At 34.7% G+C, this 21,421-nt stretch overlaps 2 protein-coding genes across 3 annotated transcripts; both read right to left on the bottom strand.

Annotated features, from left to right (window-relative positions):
- Positions 1-3: 3 nt before the first annotated feature.
- On the bottom strand, positions 4-9,196 carry LOC107862272 (SNF1-related protein kinase catalytic subunit alpha KIN10). 2 transcript variants are annotated; one of them, XM_047409859.1, is made up of 11 exons: positions 9,041-9,196; positions 8,002-8,200; positions 7,638-7,822; positions 7,321-7,503; positions 7,099-7,230; positions 6,538-6,723; positions 5,984-6,073; positions 5,596-5,679; positions 871-996; positions 570-797; positions 4-367 (listed from the first exon to the last, which is right to left on the bottom strand). In XM_047409859.1, exons 2-11 carry the CDS (start codon positions 8,183-8,185, stop codon positions 251-253), a joined length of 1,515 nt encoding a protein of 504 aa, XP_047265815.1. In that variant the 5' UTR covers positions 8,186-8,200; positions 9,041-9,196; the 3' UTR covers positions 4-250. The 2 variants fall into 2 exon arrangements, with proteins under 2 accessions (XP_047265815.1, XP_047265816.1); XM_047409860.1 differs by having other exon boundaries at positions 8,002-8,189; positions 9,041-9,170.
- A 9,950-nt stretch (positions 9,197-19,146) lies between these two features.
- LOC107862273 (em protein H5) lies at positions 19,147-19,863 on the bottom strand. Its single transcript, XM_016707789.2, has 2 exons — positions 19,638-19,863; positions 19,147-19,517 (listed from the first exon to the last, which is right to left on the bottom strand). The coding sequence occupies exons 1-2, from the start codon at positions 19,753-19,755 to the stop codon at positions 19,369-19,371; spliced, it is 267 nt and encodes an 88-aa protein (XP_016563275.2). The 5' UTR covers positions 19,756-19,863; the 3' UTR covers positions 19,147-19,368.
- Between the last annotated feature and the right edge of the window lie 1,558 nt (positions 19,864-21,421).

The following is a 21,421-nucleotide window of genomic DNA, read 5'->3' as shown; positions in this document are numbered from 1 at the left end:
AAATGTTCAAAATCCTAAAATCAGTTGTAATGAGCGATTCACAATTTTACTGAGAGAATACCATGTGTGCACATTTGGCAAAAAACTGAACTACAGAAACATGAACACAATTGTGAGTACAGGAACGGAACATTTTTCTGTGTGTATACGGCAGGATTAGAAACCCACTAACACTGCTATGTATGTACAACAGTTTCTCATTGTCAACAAAATACACAATTACTCTAGACATCCTCCTCCTCCTTTCTAATCATTGTGGTCCCTCCAGCAGCATAATGAAAACAGCACAGAAATCCAGGAAGAGGAACTGAGGACCGCTAATTCTTTGGAGATCAAGAATGTATTTTTCGTCCTGAGTTTTGTAGAGCTGTAAAAGTATTTAAGAAAAATTCAAATTAGCGAGACTTAAATAAAAAAAAAAGGTATAAAAACTAAAAGGGCTCCTTCTAGTAGAATCAATGGCATTCTGAAATTGAATATCAGAAGCTAAAAATTGTCGTCCAAAATCATGCCATAGTTATCAAACAACCACTATTGCAAAAGATGATGAAAGAAAAGATAAATCATACCTGCATTTCAAACTTCACAGCAGATTGTGGCTGTAACTGTGTACTTAACGCAGTTGCATTGCTAATAAAATGATCCTCATTCATGTCATTGCTGGCCATGCTATGAAGATTAAGATCATGACACCATAAACACTTCATATTATAGTGCCCAATTTTTTTCCATCGAACATTTAGTGCTTGTAGAGTCCCAAGAACCTGATTCATGATCTCCCTTGGATTTGCTGGAGACTGGAAAAGTAATCAACATGAATTGAGGAAATTCACAAAATGTTTCCATTACATATACCGCAAGAAAACTAACCTGAAGTCCAACTCGCCACATTTTCTCTTTGGAAAATGGGTCTATCAAACTCGCTTCTTCAGAAATTCCGATCCCAGTAGACAGCTGTAGATCAAGATTCGGAAACAATCCTGGGGAATAACAATCCTGCAGAAACACGAATGGAAATTATAAGGACCACCTGATGAGCGTGGAATACTTAAGACTACACTAAATAGTTGTCTGACATTTGAAGAAGCATAGCACTAAACGAAGGGAAGAGTAAGAAAGTCAAAAAGTAATACTGTTTAAAGCCAGAGCCCAACCACCAGCTTTATGAAACTTGTAGAAAGAGTGACAATGTGAACAATGTTAGTGTATCTTGAAATTAGTCATATGCAGAAGACTATGATCTCTTGACATGCTTTACAGTTTTTCACCTTCATATTACAGAAAGCCAACAGATTCAATCAAGCAAATAGCAGGGGACTGCTAGCTCTTCCCAAACCCCAAACACAAAAGAGGTTGTAGAATTCCCACTTCTGAGTTAATAAGATTACTTATAGACTCCAACACTATCAGTAAGAAGTTCAGACGTGATACAGAAATTACAAGGTGAATTACAATTAGAATATAGTTGGTAGCATCTCTTCTTCCTTATTTGTGCAAAAAAGAGCAGCATGTCTTAGTCAGAGTATCTTCATTGTGATGGAATTTCACAAATTATAATTTCCTATCCGACTCTTGACAATCAACAACAACAATAACAACAAACCCAGTGTATTCCCACCTAGTGGGGTCTGGGGGGTAAGATGTACGCAGTCCATACCTCTACCTCTGAAGAAGTAGAAAGGCTGTTTCCGATAGACCCCCGGCTCAAGACACAAGATACCACACAACACATAGTAAAGCACAGCACAAGATTACATAACATAAATACGACACCCATAAGTAATATAAAACAGAGGAAAGCACACAGATTTATAATAAAACATGGAACACGGACTCCTAACAAGAAAAAAACCCCACCAAGTAATTCCCTATACTAGCGACTCAAACTGGCCCTAGTCCTCTGCCCTAATTCACGTCCTCCAGACCTTCCTATCTAGGGTCATGTCCTCGGTGAGCTGTAACTGCTCCATGTCCCGCCTAATCACCTCACCCCAGTACTTCTTCGGCCTACCCCTACCCCGCCTAAAACCATCCAACGCTAGCCTCGCACACCTACGGACCGGGGCATCCATGCCCCTCCTCTTCACGTGTCCGAACCACCTCAATCGGCTTCCCGCATCTTGCACTCCACGGGAGTCACACCAACCTTCTCCCGGATGGTCTCATTCCGAACTCTATCCCCTCTAGTCAGCCCACACATCCAGCGCAACATCCGCATTTCTGCCACCCTCATCTTTTGGATGTGCGAGTTCTTAACTGGCCAACACTCCGCTCCATACAACATGGCCGGACGGACTACCGCCCTGTAGAATTTGCCTTTAAGCTTGGGCGGCACCTTCTTATCACACAGCACCCCCGACGCGAGCTTCCACTTCATCCATCCCGCCCCAATACGGTGCGAGACATCCTCGTCAATCTCACCGTTACTCTGAATCACGGACCCGAGATACTTGAAACTCTCCCTCTTACCTACCTCCTGTGATTCCAGCTTTACTACTACCTCATTCTCCCGCCTCACGTCATTAAACTTGCATTCCGCATACTCTGTCTTGCTTCTGCTCACCCTGAACCCTTTAGACTCAAGGGTTTGCCTCCACACCTCTAATTTGTCACTCACACCCCGTCGAGTCTGAGTCTCATCTATCAGAACTACATCATCTGCAAAAAGCATACACCACGGCACCTCCCCTTGAATACGCCGCGTCAACACATCCATCACCAATGCAAACAAAAAGGGACTAAGAGTAGATCCCTGATGCAACCCTGTCCGGACAATGAAATGCTCTGAGTCTTCTCCCGCCGTCCTCACCTTAGTTTTCGCTCCATCATACATATCCTTGATTGCTCTGATATATGCCAGCGGTACTCCACTCACCTCCAAGCATCTCCAAAGCACCTCCCTGGGGACTTTGTCGTAGGCCTTCTCCAGGTCGATAAACACCATGTGCAGGTCCTTCTTCCTCTCCCTATACTGTTCCACCAACCTCCGTACCAGGTGAATTGCCTCCGTCGTCGAGCGGCCAGGCATAAATCCAAACTAATTTTCTGAAATAGACACTATCCGTCTCAGCCTCACCTCGACCACTCTCTCCCAGATCTTCATAGAGTGGCTCAATAACTTAATCCCCCTATAGTTATTGCAACTCTGGATGTCCCCCTTATTCTTATAGAGAGGTATCATGGTGTTCCACCTCCAAGCCTCGGGCATCTTTGCCGTCTTGAAGATTTCATTAAACAATCCAGTCAACCACCTAACACCAGCCTCTCCAACAAACTTCCAAAACTCCACCGATATCTCATCCGGCCCCGTCGCCCTACCCCCTCGCATTCTACGAACAGCCTGTCTAACCTCTTCTACCTTAAAACGTCTACAATAGCTAAAATCCCGACACTCCTCAGAGTGCTCCAGTTCCCCTAACACAATAGCTCTATCCCCTTCGTCATTCAAGAGCCTATGAAAGTACGACTGCCATCTATTCTTAATGTGGCCGTCCTCCACCAACACTCTACCGTCCTCCCCCTTAATGCACCTCACCTGATCGAGATCACGACCCTTCCTCTCCCTAGCCTTAGCGAGTCTAAACAACTTTTTCTCCCCTCCCTTCCCCTGTACCCCTGCATACAAGCTCTCAAAGGCGGCCGTCTTAGCTGCCGTGACTGCTGACTTAGCCTCCTTCCTCGCTAGCTTGTACTCTTTCCTGTTTACCCGCTTCTCCTCTTCGTCCTTACTCTCCACCAACTTGGCATACGCCCCTTTCTTGGTCCCACTTTCTTCTCCACCTCTTCATTCCACCACTAATCCCCCTGATGGTGCCCGGCCCGGCCCCTAGAAACCCCCAACACCTCACTTGCATTCTCCCTGATGCACCTAGCCGCCCTATCCCACATACTATCCACGTCTCCCCTACCCTCCCACACCCCCATTCCCGCCAACTTCTCCCCTATCTCCCACGCATTCACTGGCATCAGGCCGCCCCACTTAATTCTAGGTCTACACTCCCTACTCCTCCTCTTTCTATTCTTCTTTATACCCAAATCCATAACCAAGAGCCTATGCTGGGTCGAAAGATTCTCACTCGGGATGACCTTACAGTCCTTACACCACGCCCTATCCCCTTTCCTAAGCAACAAAAAGTCAATCTGGGTCCTGGCTATCGCGCTTCGAAAGGTGATCAGGTGCTCGTCCTTCTTCGGGAAGCCCGAGTTCACCACCACCAGCCCAAAGGACCTTGCAAACTCCAATAGGGTAGCCCCCTCTTCATTTCTCTCCCCAAAACCAAAACCACCATGCACATCACCAAAGCCTCCCGGTAGCGCCCCGATGTGCCCGTTGAAATCTCCTGCTACAACAATCTTCTCCGAGCTAGGCACGCCTCTCACCACCTCCTCCAAAGCCTCCCAAAACCGCATCTTCTCCTCCTCCTCCGATCCCACTTGCGGCGCATAGGCACTACACACGTTCAGGGTAAACCCCCGAATGACCAACTTAATAGTCATCAACCTATCGTTGATCCTCTTCACCTCTACTACCTGACCTCTAAGCTCTTCATCTACTAAGATGCCAACTCCATTCCTACGCCTCTCGCTCTCAGAGTACCACAGCTTGTAACCATCCACATCCCTAGCCTTAGGCCCTACCCACTTGGTCTCCTGAACACACGCAATGTTGATACTCCTCTTCCTAAGGGTCTTCACAAGCTCTATGGACTTACCCTGAAGGGTCCCTATATTCCACGACCCAACCCTCAGCCTACCGTCACTACCCGCACTCCCTCCACTACCCCCCCGCGGCCAAACCTTGGCCTCCCTCCCACTCCCGCCCTTTCCTCATCCCCCGCCCCCACCACGGCCCCACGCCCCAACCCCCTCGGACATGACCCTATCCACCCATTACCACCCACAGCCACAGCTACACGAAAGTATACGAGAATATAAAGATAATATAAAGATATAAAGACATAAACGATGGTAATAGCAAAGCAGCAGCAAGTAATAAGTAATAGCAAGTAACAAGTAATACAAGGCTCACACAAATTCAAAGAACTACTCCAGCAACCAAACTATACTCAATTACTAGTATAATACGAAGCATGAAAGAATGCAGAATGAAGAATGAAATAACAAAGGTTAGAAGTCACCGGGTTTCGCTTGTAGACCGAGCCGGCAACCAAGCCCCGCGTCGACCTGCTGCCGGGGGATTTCGCTGCTGAGATGGATCTGCGGCTGCTGGTGACCGAGCGGCGGGTGCAGACGGAGTTGCGGCTGAAGACCGAGCTTCAGCTGTTGTACCGGCGCCGGAGGCGGGAGGGTGGGGGTGGGGGGTATGGACAGAGAAGGGTGGGGGGGTGACCAGCGGGGGGGAGGGGGGAACCGGCGGTTGGCGACGGGGGTCGGCGCCGTTGACCGGTGCTCGGGGCCGGAGGTCAGATCGAGTCGGCGCCGGCGACGGGGCCGGGGACCGAGGCGAGAGAGAGAGAGGGTAGGGAGAGAGAGTTGTGTAGTTCACATATTCTTTTTGACAGAATGGGTAAAAAACGCAAGCCCAAAAAATTTATGCTTTGAGAAATAATGGAATAAAAGTAAGAGAGGGCCTACCACAGATTCCTGAAACTCAGCTCCTAGATAGCCACAGGAAGCCAAGGAACGGTTGTCGTACAGCAGATAGTATGCAACAGTAGCCTGAGACAGACACATAAAGGTATAAAGCAAACTGAAATAACTAAAAGGTTTACCATATCACAGGCCTCTGCAATCAATTTATATCCCCCCCCCCCCCCCCCCCGCAAGATCAAGATCAGCAATACACTGAAAAGCCTCAATTTTTAATGCAGAAATGTAAAAAATATATATATATACACAATTGCTAGATTTTTTCCTTTTCCAGTACAATATTATTAGGCATACGCAATAGAGAAAACCCACAATAACAGAAATGTAGCTATGCCAATAGACAGTTGTAGGTAGTGATTAAGAAGCAACATACATCATCTTGTATTCTCTTTTGCAAGGATTCAAGCAACTGGGCTCTATCAAACCCCATCCTAATAACTTGCTGGAGAATGTCCTCATCAAGCTGCAGCAAGACAGCTTATAGTTACAGCAAGAATGAGTAAATAAAAAGAATTGCATACCACAGTATTAAATGAACAGACAATAAGTATGCATGAGGAACGAGTTTATGGGATGGATGTGACAACTTTTTGACATCTCCTGTCAAATGAGATCCTCTGCCACAACAACAAGAAACATAAATTTTCCCTGATCTTGTAAGAGGAAATGAACATTGATAACAGTATTTTGATGTTCTTGGAAGCATACTTGATGATTCTGATATGTCGCCACTCGAATTATTACAGGAGTAACAAGTGGAGAAACAACAAGAGCCAGTATCCGGTATGAGTTCCAGATATGTAGCAACATATCTTCTATTTGAAAGTAGCAGTCGAAAAAGAGAGATAAAAAGCCAATAGGAACCCTTTCATCACCATAGAAGAATCCAAGATACCTACGATATTATCATAATAATGTTATAGTTACCTTCTTAAGATGTTGCCTAGCATCAGGTGGAGGAACCGCCAAATACCGAGGAAGATGACTTTTGAACCACTGGTGCTGACGAATTTCAGGTACAGTTATGCGCTTCATGGGGTCAACAATTAGCAACCTTGGTATCAAATCCCTAGCTGAAGGTGACAGATGACTTGGAAGGGTATAGACTCCACTCTGAATGACATATGGTCAACCATGTAAAGAACCACTACCTCAAACTTATAAGGGGTCGTTGGGTACGCGGGCTAAATTATCTCAGAATTATAGTTCTGAGAATATAATTGTTGGAATAATTTATTCCACCCGAGAGATTAGATAAAATAATCCCAAGCTGAATTGGATAAGAAGGGATATCCCAAGATTAAGCCTCACAGATATATATATACCGCATTTGGTAGACGGCACAACTATATTCGCCTACCAAACATGATATAAATTTTATCTCAAGCTTAATCTTGGGATATCCCACCTTACCTTGTGTACCAAACGAACCCTAAAAACTTGGAAAATCTAGGGAAACCAGACAGAAATATAGATCAATGGCTGTACCTTTATTTTCTTGAAAAGATTAGGAATATTCTCATCGTCGAAAGGAAGTGTACCACAAAGAAGAGCATATAAGATAACACCACAACTCCAAACATCTACCTCTGGACCAGCATAAAGTTTCCCAGAGACTACCTGCAAATAAATGTTGTTTATTGAACTTCAGCCTTCCAGCTCAAACGAGAAATAGTCATCTTAAATATTATAAACTGTACGGATTTCCACCTCAGGAGCTGCATAATTTGGACTTCCACAACTTGTCTTCAGAAAATGGCCATCTCGCATAATGTTGCCCAAGCCAAAATCTGCTATCTTTACATTACGTCTTGCATCCAAAAGCAGATTCTCAGGCTTAAGGTCCCGATGAACCACCATATTCCTATGACAGTACTCCACACCAGCAATAATCTGTCTCAGTGAAACATCCAAGCAATAACGATTTGAGCACAAAAAATAACTACATTAATCTATTAAGACCTAGAGCCACAGTCAGAACTGTCATTTGCACTATCAAAAGACCAAGGAAACAAAATCAACTCCACCTGCTGAAAAAATTTCCGAGCTTCATCTTCATGTAACCTGCCTTTTTCTACAATGTAATCAAAGAGCTCCCCAGACTTGACATACTCCATCACAACAAATATATCTGTTGGTGTCTCTATCACTTCATAGAGTCGTATGACATGTGGATGCACAAACAATCTACAGATTTTTATTTCTCTTCTCACTGCACAAAGATAAAGTAAATTAGAAGTTCCACGGATGACCATCTAAATCCTTGAGGAACTAATCAAGATGTACTTCAAATGAACTTGTTTGAAACATCATAAAAGTACATCACAGTAAAAAGAAAGAGAAACCGAATTTTGTTGGTAACTTAATGATACCAAGGAATGAGATTCATACATTTTTCTTCCATGTCTGGAGTCCTCATTTTTCGACGGTTAAGGATTTTGATAGCCACTTTGTGCCCAGTCAGCAAATGCTCAGCAACTTTGACTTTACCAAAGGATCCATGTCCAAGAGTTTTTCCAACCCTGTAGTTCCTTAGAAAAGGAGAATCTGCAAGTCCACCACCTCTGCCACTCATTTTCCTATAGAGCACCTGATTAACACCTCTAGCGATTTAGCCAAAACAGTTAGATACCTAGCTAAAGGGCAGCCCAGTGTACAAAAGCTCCCACTTCGTGCGGTGTCCAGGAAAGGACGGAATCACAACGATTTATTGTACACGTAGCCTTACCCTACATTTCTGCAAGAGGCTATTTCCATGGCTTGAGCCCCGGTCACATGGAAACAAATTTATCCGTTACGCCAACAACTTTACCAGATGACTAGCTAAAGTTAAAAACTTTAATCTTCACATAGGAAAATTAGGTCAATTGAGCATCAAATGAAGCAGAATTTTAACAAAAATACAACCAGATTCTAAAAGCTTCGAAACTTCCGCCTCGCTAAACATGGAATCAACTCGATTAAATCCGTAAATTAATGATCAAGCAAAACGATTAACTCACAAATCAAGCTCAACTCATAAACTATAATTGCTAATTAAAAACACAATTTTGCTCAATTATTAACAAAAAAATTAATCACAAAAACAAAAAGTTTTGTAACTAATACACAACAAAAGAAGCAAAAAAAACCTAGAAAAAGTATTGGATTGAATTTTTGATTGCTCAATTCGAAGCACGATTTTGCTAAATAATCAACCAAAAAAACAAGGAAATCAAAAAACAGAGAATTTTGCAACTAATACACAAATGAAGTAAAAAGGATTTAAAAAATTACCTAGAAAAAGAATTGAATTAAAATTGTACTTGCTCAACTCATAAACTGTGATTTCTAATTCGAAGCACGACTTTGCTCAATAATTAACGAAAAAAAAAAAAAAACAGAATTTTGCAACTAATACACACAAATGAAGTAAAAATAGAAAATTTACCTAGAAAAAGTATGAATTGAATTTGTGAGAATGCATGTGCGAATCTTTGTGGGGAAAGAGAGGGAGAAAAGAGGGCGAAGAATTTTAAGAGTGAATGAAAGTAATTGCCGATTGGAGCTTTGTACTTCTCGGTTTTACAATCTGACTCAGCAATACGTAAAGGATATGATATGGACAAAATTTGTTACAGCTCTTCCACTTTCTTTCCAAAAACAACGACAAAAGTTGGCCCAATTTTTATTACAAGGTTGTCCTGGTCCATAATAGCATTTTGGGCCTGGGCCTAATTCATCTCGATAACCACTAAATTCGCATGAATGCTCCTATTTTAGGCATGGGCTACTTGACAAAAAATGGCCACTCGGCTATACTGTCATTTAATGGCCATGGGCTGCTTCAGCTCCTGTTGGACCATTTAGGCCATTTTCAGTTGTTTTTGCACTTTGGGCCATTCGACCATTCTTTTAAAATATTACAGTTTTTTTTTTTTTTGCTATAAAATTTTTAACTGCTAAAAAGTCTGCTTTTTTATTTTAAAAAATAATAATTAAATATAATTATATAAAAAATATATAATTATTAAATATAATATGTATTAATATAAGATATATGTATGAAAACTGTACAAAATGTGTTAAAAATAATAATTAAATATAATTATATAAAAATAGTATAATTGTAATATAAAAATGTACCTATATATGATATATGTATAAAAATTGTATAGTTATATAAAATAGGTATATGTATAAAACATAGATAAAAAATATATAGAAACTATATAGTTGGTGTATAAAATATGTATGTATAGAATGTGTAAAATATGTATGTATAGAATGTGTATAGAAACAGTTTAGTTCTTGTATAAAGTACGTCTCTGAATAATAATTATAGCCAAAGATTGTATAGAATCTATAAAATTTATATAATTATTGTATATAATGTGTAATAAAATCAAAAAAGCATTGTATATAATATATTTTCCTATATATATGATCTGTATAGAATTTGTATCATTATTGTATAGAGTATGTATATGTATAGGATGTGTATAAACTACATAAATATCGTATAAAATTTGTATCTAAATAATTATTATAGCTAAATATTATATAGGATGCATATAGAAACTATACAATTATTGTTATAATATGTATGTAAGTTGTACCATTATCTGTATAAATATGTATTTATATATTTATGTATTTGATATCAAATATGCATTTGAAAAAAAGAGAGTCTTTTATACAATAATAATCCAATTTTTATAATTATTGATTGTTTTTTATTTTGATATTATTTAAAAAAAAATAGATCAATTGTTCCCAAAGGAGAAGAAAAAAGGTAAATCAGTGACAAAAAAAAAGAAAAAAAGAAGAAAAAACACTGACCAATTAAAAAAAGACAAAAAGAAAAAAGAAACATTGGCCAATTAAAAGGTAACAAAGCAAAAAAAAAAAAAGTGTCAGCACGCATCAGCTAAAATATGGAATTTCAATTCTTAGGCTATTTGAATGGAAAATGTTTGGGCGAATAGGTCATTTATGTCCTTTTGCCCAAGGAAAAAGGGAAAAGGCATCATTTTCACCCTAAACTATACCCGAAAAGTCGAAGTCACACCTAAACTATACTAGTGCCCTATTACACACCTAAACTATAAAAAAGTGAAACCATTTACACCCTGTCAGGCTATCACCACTTGCATGTGCTGTGGTGTTTTACACGCGCTGCCACGTCGGTAAAAAGTATCACTTTTTTATAGTTAAGGTGTGTAATAGGTCACTTATATAGTTTAGGTGTGGATTCGACTTTTCAACTATAGTTTGGGGTGGAAACGATGACTTTTTTCTTAATATTTTTAGCCGTTTACTTTTGTTATTTAATAGGCTGGACGCGCCTAAAATAAGTGTAACACACGCGCCTTAGAATGGGGGTTGCAGGGAGGTATTAATATCACTTTTTTATAGTTAAGGTGTGTAATAGGTCACTAGTATAGTTTAGGTGTGACTTAAACTTTTCGGGTATAGTTTAAGGTGAAAACGATGTCTTTTCCCAAGAAAAAAGGACATGGATTGACCCTTTTCAAAACAAGTGGTTAGTTTTGGGCCACTGGACTTCATGGCTAATCAACTGATACAAATTTCATATTATAGTCATTTTATAATTTGGGTCATTTTGGCTCAGATAGTTCAGATACAGTCCATATGTCATATTGATACAATTCATGTATTTGATATAGTTCATAAGAAAACAAAGCGACGAATTTATGGACGAAAAATGTATCATTGTTATATGAAAGATGCATTTTTTAATATGACGTGCATAGAATATATATGTATTATATGTGTGTGTAAGGTGCATATAGAAATTGTATCTTTATTTGTATAGAATACATATCTTAATAAGATATGTAAAGAAAATTCACTAGGCATGAGTTATGTCTTATAGGCATAAGTACAGTTTAAAAACTCAAAAAGTTATGCCAACTTTTGCCCGATAAGGCAAAAAATCCCTAGCTTGTGTCTTATAAATAAGATATTATATAACCTACGTCAGACAAAACAAAAGTTCAATCATAGTTAAAAGTAATTGGGGAAAGGATATAAGTACCACCTCGGATGAAAATATTGACACAAAAATTGTCATTAAATTTTAATTTTATTTTCTAATCATTTGTTGACAGCTTTATACAATACTAATATATATCATATACAAATATTTATTCTAGACAATAAAAATAGATATACAGTTTTAATGGCTACGGGCCTGTTATTTTGTCACACGGCCCATTTCTTATACATATTCAACTCTTTTGACGGGCCTAGTATTTTGTCGTAGCACTTCTCAACAAGGGGGAGGTTTACTCAAAGAAAAAATTACATAAAATAACATAATTAGAACTATAATTACAATAAATAGTATCACTTTTATAAAATTACAATTTATAAAAATAGTAGTATTATTTTACTCATTAACTAGGCAAATGTATATTTTTACTCTCACTACTTTACAATTTTCTATTTTCACTCCACTATTTCACCTCCCCCAAATGTAGCAATATCTTTTACCTCTTTTTTTTCATCTTATTTTTTTATCATTTTTTTTTTATTTTTCACCTTATTTTCTCTCTTTTATTTTTCTTTTTTTTTTGTTTTCTTTTTTTTTCTTTTTAATATTTGAAGATAATTATCTTCGCGATCTTCAAGATTTCAAAATAAAACATCATTACTGTCTTTCACTCTCTTATATATCTACCCTTTTTTTTTTCTAGTTAGTCTTTTTTCATCTTATTTTTTATCATTTTATTTTTTTTATTTTGATTTCTTTTTCATTTTTTTCTTTCCACTTTATTTTCTCTCTTCTATTTTTTTTTTTTTTTTTCTTTAATGTTTTTTTTCCTTTCTCATATCTTTTTTTTTCTTTTTCTATTTTCGTTTTCTTCTTCTTTTTATTTTGTTTCTTTGTTTCTTTTTTTCTTTTTTTTTTACACTTCTATTTCTCTTTCTTCCTCTTTTATTCTTTTTCACTTCTTCTTTTTTTCATTTTTTCTTTTTATATTTTTATATTTTTTTACTTTTTTATCTCTAACTTTTATTTTGAAAAAACAAATATGTATATCACATACACATATTCAAAAAACATACAAAATACATAGACATACAAATCTGGATATGTATTTACAGTACAAAACATATATATCATATTCATATTAAACAGTAACAAACATAACTATACTATATATCTTTATATGTATTTGCGAAATACAAAGGTGACTCATATAAAATAAGAATATACATATGAATCAGGTATGTATTTTGTAAATACATATGCAGAGCTATATATATTTATACGATGTTGGATTTGTCTTTGAACTGTACTTAATATATCATTTTAGAGGGTAACATGTGTACTTATTTGTTTTCTTTTGCTGTTTAATATATGTATCATATTTTTTTTTATTACCTATATATATATGTATAAATTGTCATTTTTTGTTATAGAAATTTTGTGTCTTATATGCTTATATATAAATATGAGTCAGATATGTATTTCTGTAAATACATATGCGGATATATATGCATGTTTTTTACCATAAATACATATGCAGATTTGTATGATTATTTATTTTGTATATTTTTTAAGTATGAATATATGATATAGATATTTGTCTTTTTAAAATAAAGATAAAGATAGAAGAGTAGAAAAAAAGAAAAAAAAAAGAAGAAAAAATTAAAAAAAAAAATAATAAAAAAAAAGAAAAAAAAAAAAAAGAAGAAGAAAGAGAAATAAAAACTAGAAATAGAAATGTAAAAACAAAAGCGAAAAAAAAAACTAAAAAGAAGAAGAAAACGAAAACGAAAAAGAAATATGAGAAAAGGAAAAAAAATGAAAAAAAAACGAAAAAGAAAAAAAAGAAGAGAAGTAGAAGAGAGAAAATAAAGTGGAAAGAAAAAAATGGAAAAGAAAAAAGAAATTAAATTATAAAAAAAAGTTTAAAAAAATGAAAAAACTAACACGAAAAAACAATTAGAGATATAAGAGAATGATATTTTGAAATTTTGAAGATCATAGAAATATTAATCTTCATATTTGAGTTTGATTTGGAAAAGGAATCTACTAATTTAAATAAGAGTAATTTATGAAAATTGAATTAGATGGGATAATTATTTCTTATTTAACTCAACTAATTTGAGTAAAACAAGGATAGTAAATCTTGTTGTATATATATTTATATAACAACAATTTATTTAAATACAAAATACAATTTGTTATTTTTCATTATTATGAAACTGTTACTATAAAAGTTACAATTAAGATTTTATAGTTGCTATTTGAGAAATTTTTCCTTTACACAAATAGACATTTCTATTGGCACAGTTTAACTATTGATCTCTCTAAGAAAAGCTTTGAAAAAATAGATTTGTAGCCATAATAACTAGAGGAGTCTTGACGAGTCATTGGGATTTAATTTGCTTGGCGCACACGCATGCTAATATCGCTTTAATATCGATTTTAAATATTAATTTAAATTTGATGTACAATATTTTAATATTGATTCTAATGGTTAGATTCAACCTAAACATTTCAAAATTAGCATATCAACTCCACTTGTATTTTTCAACAAGTTTTTCAAGTTCAACAAATAAAATTCTACAATGATATTTTTCAATTTTCTCCGGTCAAACTATCCAAATCATTAAGAAGATAATATAAAATTAATGAAAGGTTACCTATTCATTTTCAACCATAAATAAGTAACGAAATTTTAATATTTTACAAGGCATTAAAAGAGAGGAAGACAGAGATGGAGAAAGAGGAATGATGAGATGAAGGGAGAAGAAGGAAAAGAAATTCTAGCTGAATATTATTTCTCGACAAATTTTCTTTTCTTAAGGTCAAAATTAAATATACTACTTTAAAGAAATTATATAAATTGATTGCTTTGATGATCAGTCGATTAAATAATTACTATATTAAAAAGTAAACCGTAACAACTGTGCCCCTTTCAAGCAATCATAGAGGATGCGACGTCCTTTTTTAAGTTGCTGTTTTGATATCATAACCAAGATTTGTTCATTCATATTAAAATGCACACTCATTTCATAATCCAAACTTATATGCCATAAAAATAATGTAAAGACAAAATGGAAGATGCTAACCTGTATGTCTTATTCTTTAAGTACAGACAGTATCAGCTTCTATAAATGTCCATTTAAAAAGTAATTTATGTGCTCATTATCCCAATCCATAATTTTCTATTTGATCAATCAAAATAATATGGTGGCCTACATTTTTTTTTTTTTTTAATTATATAGGTGGAATACTTAATCATACACACAAAGTCTGACCTTGGAAATAGAAATATATTACATTCCCTCTTTTTTTTTTAAATGTTAAATATATTTATATATAAAAAAAACCCTTTTAGAAGATTGAGAGCAAAAAGTTTTCCTTCAATTTTACTGCTATAATCAAATAATTTTTTTCCGAACTCCACTATAGTATTAGAAGTAAAAAAAAAGAAAAAATCAAATTACCAATTGATAAGGATAATATAGTGAAATACATTACTCTGCACAAGCTATAAAACTAGATCTATAAAAGAAAACACGGAGGTGTATTTGTGCATACAACAATTCTTAAAAATAATCTCAGGTCAAACAATTAATTATACAAAAAAATAAAATAAAAAAATTAACACTTTAATAAAAAATTTATTCGATTGCTTGGACGCCAGTTCCTTTTAATTTTAATAATTGCAAATAGTAGTACTAATTTGTCAAAGTTCTTTTTTCTCTTCCCCTTTTTACACACACTATAGAAACAAGCCTGACGAATGATAATTTTTATTCAAGTCGGCCTATCAAATTTGAACGTTTCAAATTTCAAAATAGGGAAGCCTTAATTAAATTTGAGGCAATCCAAAATATATATATATATATATATATATATATCAGATAAACGAGAAGATTAGGTTGAGGATAAAGGTCAGCTTAATTAATTATACACTAATAAGATGCTTTTGAATTGTGAAATCATTAAATGCATAACCTCCGACAAACCACCCAACTCATTTAAGCAAAGATTAAAGTATTATGGAGTAGTACTATCCTATCCCAGGAATATTTTGACACTTTGCTGTACTTCTTATCATAAACAAAAATGTAGAGTAAACTTCACTCCAAATAGGAAAAGATCAAAAATACTTCGAAAGTATATTGTTGGTCCTTTTTTCGAAACCGAATGCTTCATTTACGTGATATTTTTCACTATTTGAGATTTAAATTATTTGTACTTGGACCAGCATTTAAACGGTAGAAAAATCACAATCTAATTATTATTTATCGTGTAATTTTTAAATATTTAAATTAGATTCTAAAATATATATTGGATTGATTTAGTTCAATTTAGCTCCCCTTGTTTTTCAGTTTTTCCTTCTTCTTTTCGACGTTTGATAGTTAAGTGCTTTCTTGCTAACCTTTTTGGATAAACACAGATTTGATTATTGCATCATATCCACGTCGCACCCACCAATTCTAATTAACCTCCATTAATTAGTCTAATCGGCCGGTACTTAACTCAAAAATTTGTACTAGTTTAGAAAAAGAAAAATTTAGAAGTCCGTTTCTACTTTTATTGAAGGGAAAATGCTCTCAAATATACCTAAATTTTGATGAAATTTATTGTAACACACTTGAACTTTGCAGGGGTCCTATCAAGGGCGGTGCTACATGTCATGTGTTTCAGGAGGTTCATCCGAACCCCCTTCGACGGAAAATTATACTATTTTTACATGGTTGTATATATTATTTATTCATATATAATAGAGGTTGAACCCCCTTCGACTGGTTCGTATATTTACTTATGAAATCCCTCAATTAAAATTCTGGCTCCGCCACTGGGTCCTATGAGGCTATGACCCCCTAGAACTTTGTGGGAGTCCTATGACCCCCTAGACTATTTATTAGCATATTTTATTAACATTCATTTGTACTAATTCTTTTTTAAAAAACAGTTTTTATTTTTTTTATTAACTTAAAAATGTTACTAAAATACACTAATAAATAATTCAGGGTCGTCATAGGACCCCAGCAAAATTCAGATGTGTTGCAACAAATTTTCTCAAAGTTTAGGTATATTTGAGACTATTTTTCCTTTATTAAAATAACATAAATACAATGTCCAGAAATAAGATTTGCGTAAATTTTTTTCTCTTCGATCCAAAAGAAGAAAAAATCTTCATACATTTTATTCTGATTGCCATGCCAAACCCAATTATGCAATGCACTAAAATAAAATCTGCATACCTGTCATCCTATACTTTAAAACCCAGTTACTGTATGTTGGTGTATAGTATAAAATGTAATGCACAGGGCATCAAATAAACAAAGTTGTTCTGTGAGTTGGACTATCACCATCCAGGATATAGTTTAAAGGTTAAATTAGCTTATTTTTCTAAAAGAATTATTAATTTAAGTTGACTATACACCCATAAGAGTACAATATGTACTGGTGCATGCTACCAAATCTTAACCTCCCAATGCTTATAAGCGGATTAAGAACTACTAATTGTGTTAGTTATTAGCACTAACAGCATCACTTTTAAATTTTTATAGATCAAGTATTAGTTAACATGCAATATGAGTCGATCAAAGTATGGACTGATAAGTGAGTAGGATTAATTATCAAATAAATAAGTTGTCCTAAGTATTCACCCCGAGATTTCTCAATTGTCACTCAACTTATAGTTATTATATCATAAATTGAAGTCATCTTTCATTTATAGTTATTATATCATAAATTGAAGTCATCTTTCATTTATTCTTGATTTCAAACTTCTTAAAAAAAAAATAGCTTTATGAGATATAAATTGAGTGACCATCTACAGTGAGAACTGTGAAATATATCATCTCTCATCATGGATTAGCTTACAGGTTAAATATAATTAGCTTATTTTGCTTATTTTTAAATAGAATTATTGATTAAGTTGACTACACAAAATAAGAGTGCAATATATACTGGTGCTACCAAATCTAAACTCTCAAAGCTAAGTAGATTATAAGATCAACTACTTACGTTATAAGTTAGCAGCATTATTTTACATATAAGGATTAGTTAACATGCAACATAAATTCCTTAAACTATGGACTAATACTGGAGCGAGTGAGACTAATTATTATTTTCAGTTAGGAGAAAAATCATTAGTAAAGTCACTGAATACCAATATATAGATGCAACATGCAAGTATGGGAACTTGTATAGATTATATATATATATATATTCCTTGCAACCTAAACAACAAGGATGGAATATGAACACTCAACTAATTAATGATTAATCTTACAATCAATATAATTACCCACCCTTTAAGTGTTTTAGTTTATATGACTTTGCACTAACTTCATAATGATGGCACTTTATGTTAAATTAAAATCGTCATTTTACTTCAATGTCTTTTCTTTCCTTCTCTTTAACCCTAATCAACTCTTCTATATCGATCAATGACCAACATGCATGGAAATGAATTAGCCAAAAAATTATATAAAGTGGATTAAAAATAGAAAAAGCAACTTTTAAATCCCTTTTATCTCTGCATTAAAATTTCAGTATGTAGATGGAAAATGTGATTTGGATTATAGTTACATACACTTGTAGTTAAGGATAAAGCCAAGAAAGCAAGCTAAGGTCATCAAAAATAATATCATAAAAGTATTAGCTAGTATCGTGAAGGTGAAGGCTATGATGTATGAATGAGCAACTATTTGACAAATTAAAGCACACAATACATTTGTCTATGTTGAGATTTGACAAATGTATGGCTAAATGCACACCGCTTGAGTTTGGAACCTTTTTTCACTTTACTTCTACTCTGTTCGTTTAAGTCCGAGCACAGAAGTTTCATGTCTAAGTCAACGCATAAGTATTTGTATTGAAATTTCGATTTAATTTAATTTACATAATTTGTATGAGATTTATTTAAAGGAAAAGAATTGTTTAACAAGATTTTTTAAATTTTGAACCCGAAACTTTCAATAAAAGCAAACAAAATTCTCTCCATTTCACCACAATCTTATAAGTACTTATAAGATTTATTTAAAAGTTCCACCATAATCTTAGTACTTTTATAAGATTTATTTAAAGTCTTATTTTCGTATTCGAACCCAACCCAAAACTTTCAAATAAGAGCCAAACAAATCTTCAAAATGGCACCACAATCTGTCATCGGTGCTGTGTAAATGTGATTAGTAAGTGACGACAACTAAATCTAGCGGACAAATTGCTAATTTGCCCTTTTTAAGACTTTAACAACTGTATCAGTTTTATTTTTACTCAACCCTTTTATTAAAAAACTAATTTAGCTGCACGCAACTTGCATATGTGTAACTTTTGATTATTAAAATTAAATAACTTAGGTGCGTCATGAGTAAAAATATTTATTGGAATAAATGGATAGACCAGGCACTATCCCTATTTAATTGAGCCCGAGCACCCTATATTGCTTCGCTCACGTGGGAGATGGAGGCACGCACCGTAGACATGCTACTGATGAAAAACATCCACATATAAATATATGTAAAAGCAACCATGCATGAAGAACAGAAAACTGAAAGGACTCCTAATCCATTCAAGTTAAAAGACGAAATACAGAGAGAGACAAAACACATGCAGGTGCCTGTCTAGACTACATGGTCCCCATAACGTTAGTACCGTAGACTAAAGACGACTGAAATAAAAGACTCAAACTATCCCAAGCAAAGACCCTTTTATTAAAAAGGGGACCAATAGACAGACTGCAAAAACTAACTGAAAGCCATCAACCTTTGGTCTTATACTTGCTCATCTATCTCAACCCCTTCTCGCTGCGCACGGTCACCACCAGACTCATCGCCCGTGCTCAGACCTCCCTTGCGTCCCATTTCCTGGTAGCCTTCAGTTCCTAGTTGGTCCTTCCTCGTCTGACCTCCACGGCTCCTCCCTGTAATAATACAACAATATAATATAATATAATATAATATAATGAAACCCTAAAAAGTAAATATACATTTGGAGAAGAAAGATGCTCATTATTATATTGGTGGTAAATCAGTAGAAATACCCTCAGCAAGGTGTTCCTGAGCTTCAAGACTTTTGCCACCAGTGCCACCAGGAACTACTGTTTCTCCTTCCTTTGCCCTTCGATCGAGCTCAGACCTTTTTTCCTGCTGTGACGCCATTTAGTATCGATCTCTCCTTAGCTTTTGCAAATGCAAAGTTGTAGTAGTAGTAGTGGTAAACAGAAACAAAACAAAGCAGACACGGTCTATTACATTCTAACAACCTGAAGAAACACCTGCTACTTATATGGACCCAATAGGGTTAGGTAGATGACGCGTGCATGTTGACGCGGCGGTTCAGAGAAAAGAGGTGAGGGGCAACTCAGCCGTGATTCAGTAAGAAGAATGACACGCGTCTACAAGCCGCGATACTATGCTTACACGCTGTCCTACCGCGATCGAATGCTTAGCTAAAACTATCACAAACTCATCGAGAATACTTTTCTCGTTTTGGCTGATGAAAAGTAATTTCACGAAATTTTAAAATTTGAGTAGATTAATTAATATTTTAAATTTAAATATTTAAAAATTATATTCTTCTTACATTAATATGCTTAAAAAAAACATGGTTGATTCATTTTTACTTATTTTACTTTCTGAAATTAAAGTCAAACTATATGAACTTTAATTATTATTTTATGACATATTTTTTCATCAAATTAATAAGAAAAAAATTGCAATTTATATATATAATATTTTAAATATTTAAATTTAAAATATAAAATATTAATTTAATTTAATTTTAAAAATTAATTAAATTAATTTTCTGAATTATAACAAAAAAAATGAACTATATTTTAAAATAATGGTCAAATTTAACGCACAAAAAATATAATATGATAAATAAAAATGAAGGAGGGAGCAGCCAACAAAATCCAAACCGATGGAGGACCATTAGACGTTACAAGTAGCTTCACCTTAGTGACATTCCCTCCACTTCCTATTGTAGCAGCGGTGCTACTATAGAGTATCTTTTTTGTGCTTATCTACTGTCGCACGTAAACTTATGTGTGCAAACTTTTATTTCGTGCTAGTAAAAAATATTCAGCACAGGTTCAATGACGCAACACCAACATAGGCGGAGCCAAGGAAAATTAAGTTGAAGGGGGTTCATCAACATCTATTATAACCACATAAAAATAATTTTAATTATGTATAGTATATTTTTCCGTCGAAGAGATTTGAACGAACCCCTAAAGAAGGCTGGCTCCGCATCTGAACACCAAATGGTCAGTCTTAAAAGTTTTTTCATAAAACAATCTTATATTTATAAAATAAGATTCATAAGCACCAAATATAGCATATATTTTTCGTTTATCAAATACAGCAAGTTTTCTTTTTGTGTTTTTCAAAACGTACATAAAACCATATAAAGATTGCATGTATATATAAGTTTTGTATGAAATGTATATATACATGAATAATTTTGTATATGCTCCGTTTCTAAAGAAAATGCATTCAATTTTTGTATATAAAATGTGTATGTATGTGCATTGTGATTATGATAAAGTAAATTAACCTGCATAAGAATCTAATAAAATATGTATAAATTCTGATATATCTTAAAAATGTATCTGAATAAAATTATATTAGAATTATATATAAGGGTTGCGCATAAAAGAATATGGGCTGCACAAAAGTCCTTTCCCCCCTCAAATATGCTCTAAATCGTAATATAAAATCTTATTTAGCTCGATCGGGTGGGGATTAGTTTAAAGGTTAGATTAGCTTAATTTGTTTGTTTTTTCTAAAAGAATTATTAATTAAGTTGACTACACAAGATATA

Source organism: Capsicum annuum, chromosome 3, assembly GCF_002878395.1.
Source record: "Capsicum annuum cultivar UCD-10X-F1 chromosome 3, UCD10Xv1.1, whole genome shotgun sequence".
In the NCBI taxonomy this organism is placed as follows: domain Eukaryota; kingdom Viridiplantae; phylum Streptophyta; class Magnoliopsida; order Solanales; family Solanaceae; genus Capsicum; species Capsicum annuum.
This window is presented reverse-complemented; position numbering and strand designations above follow the sequence as displayed.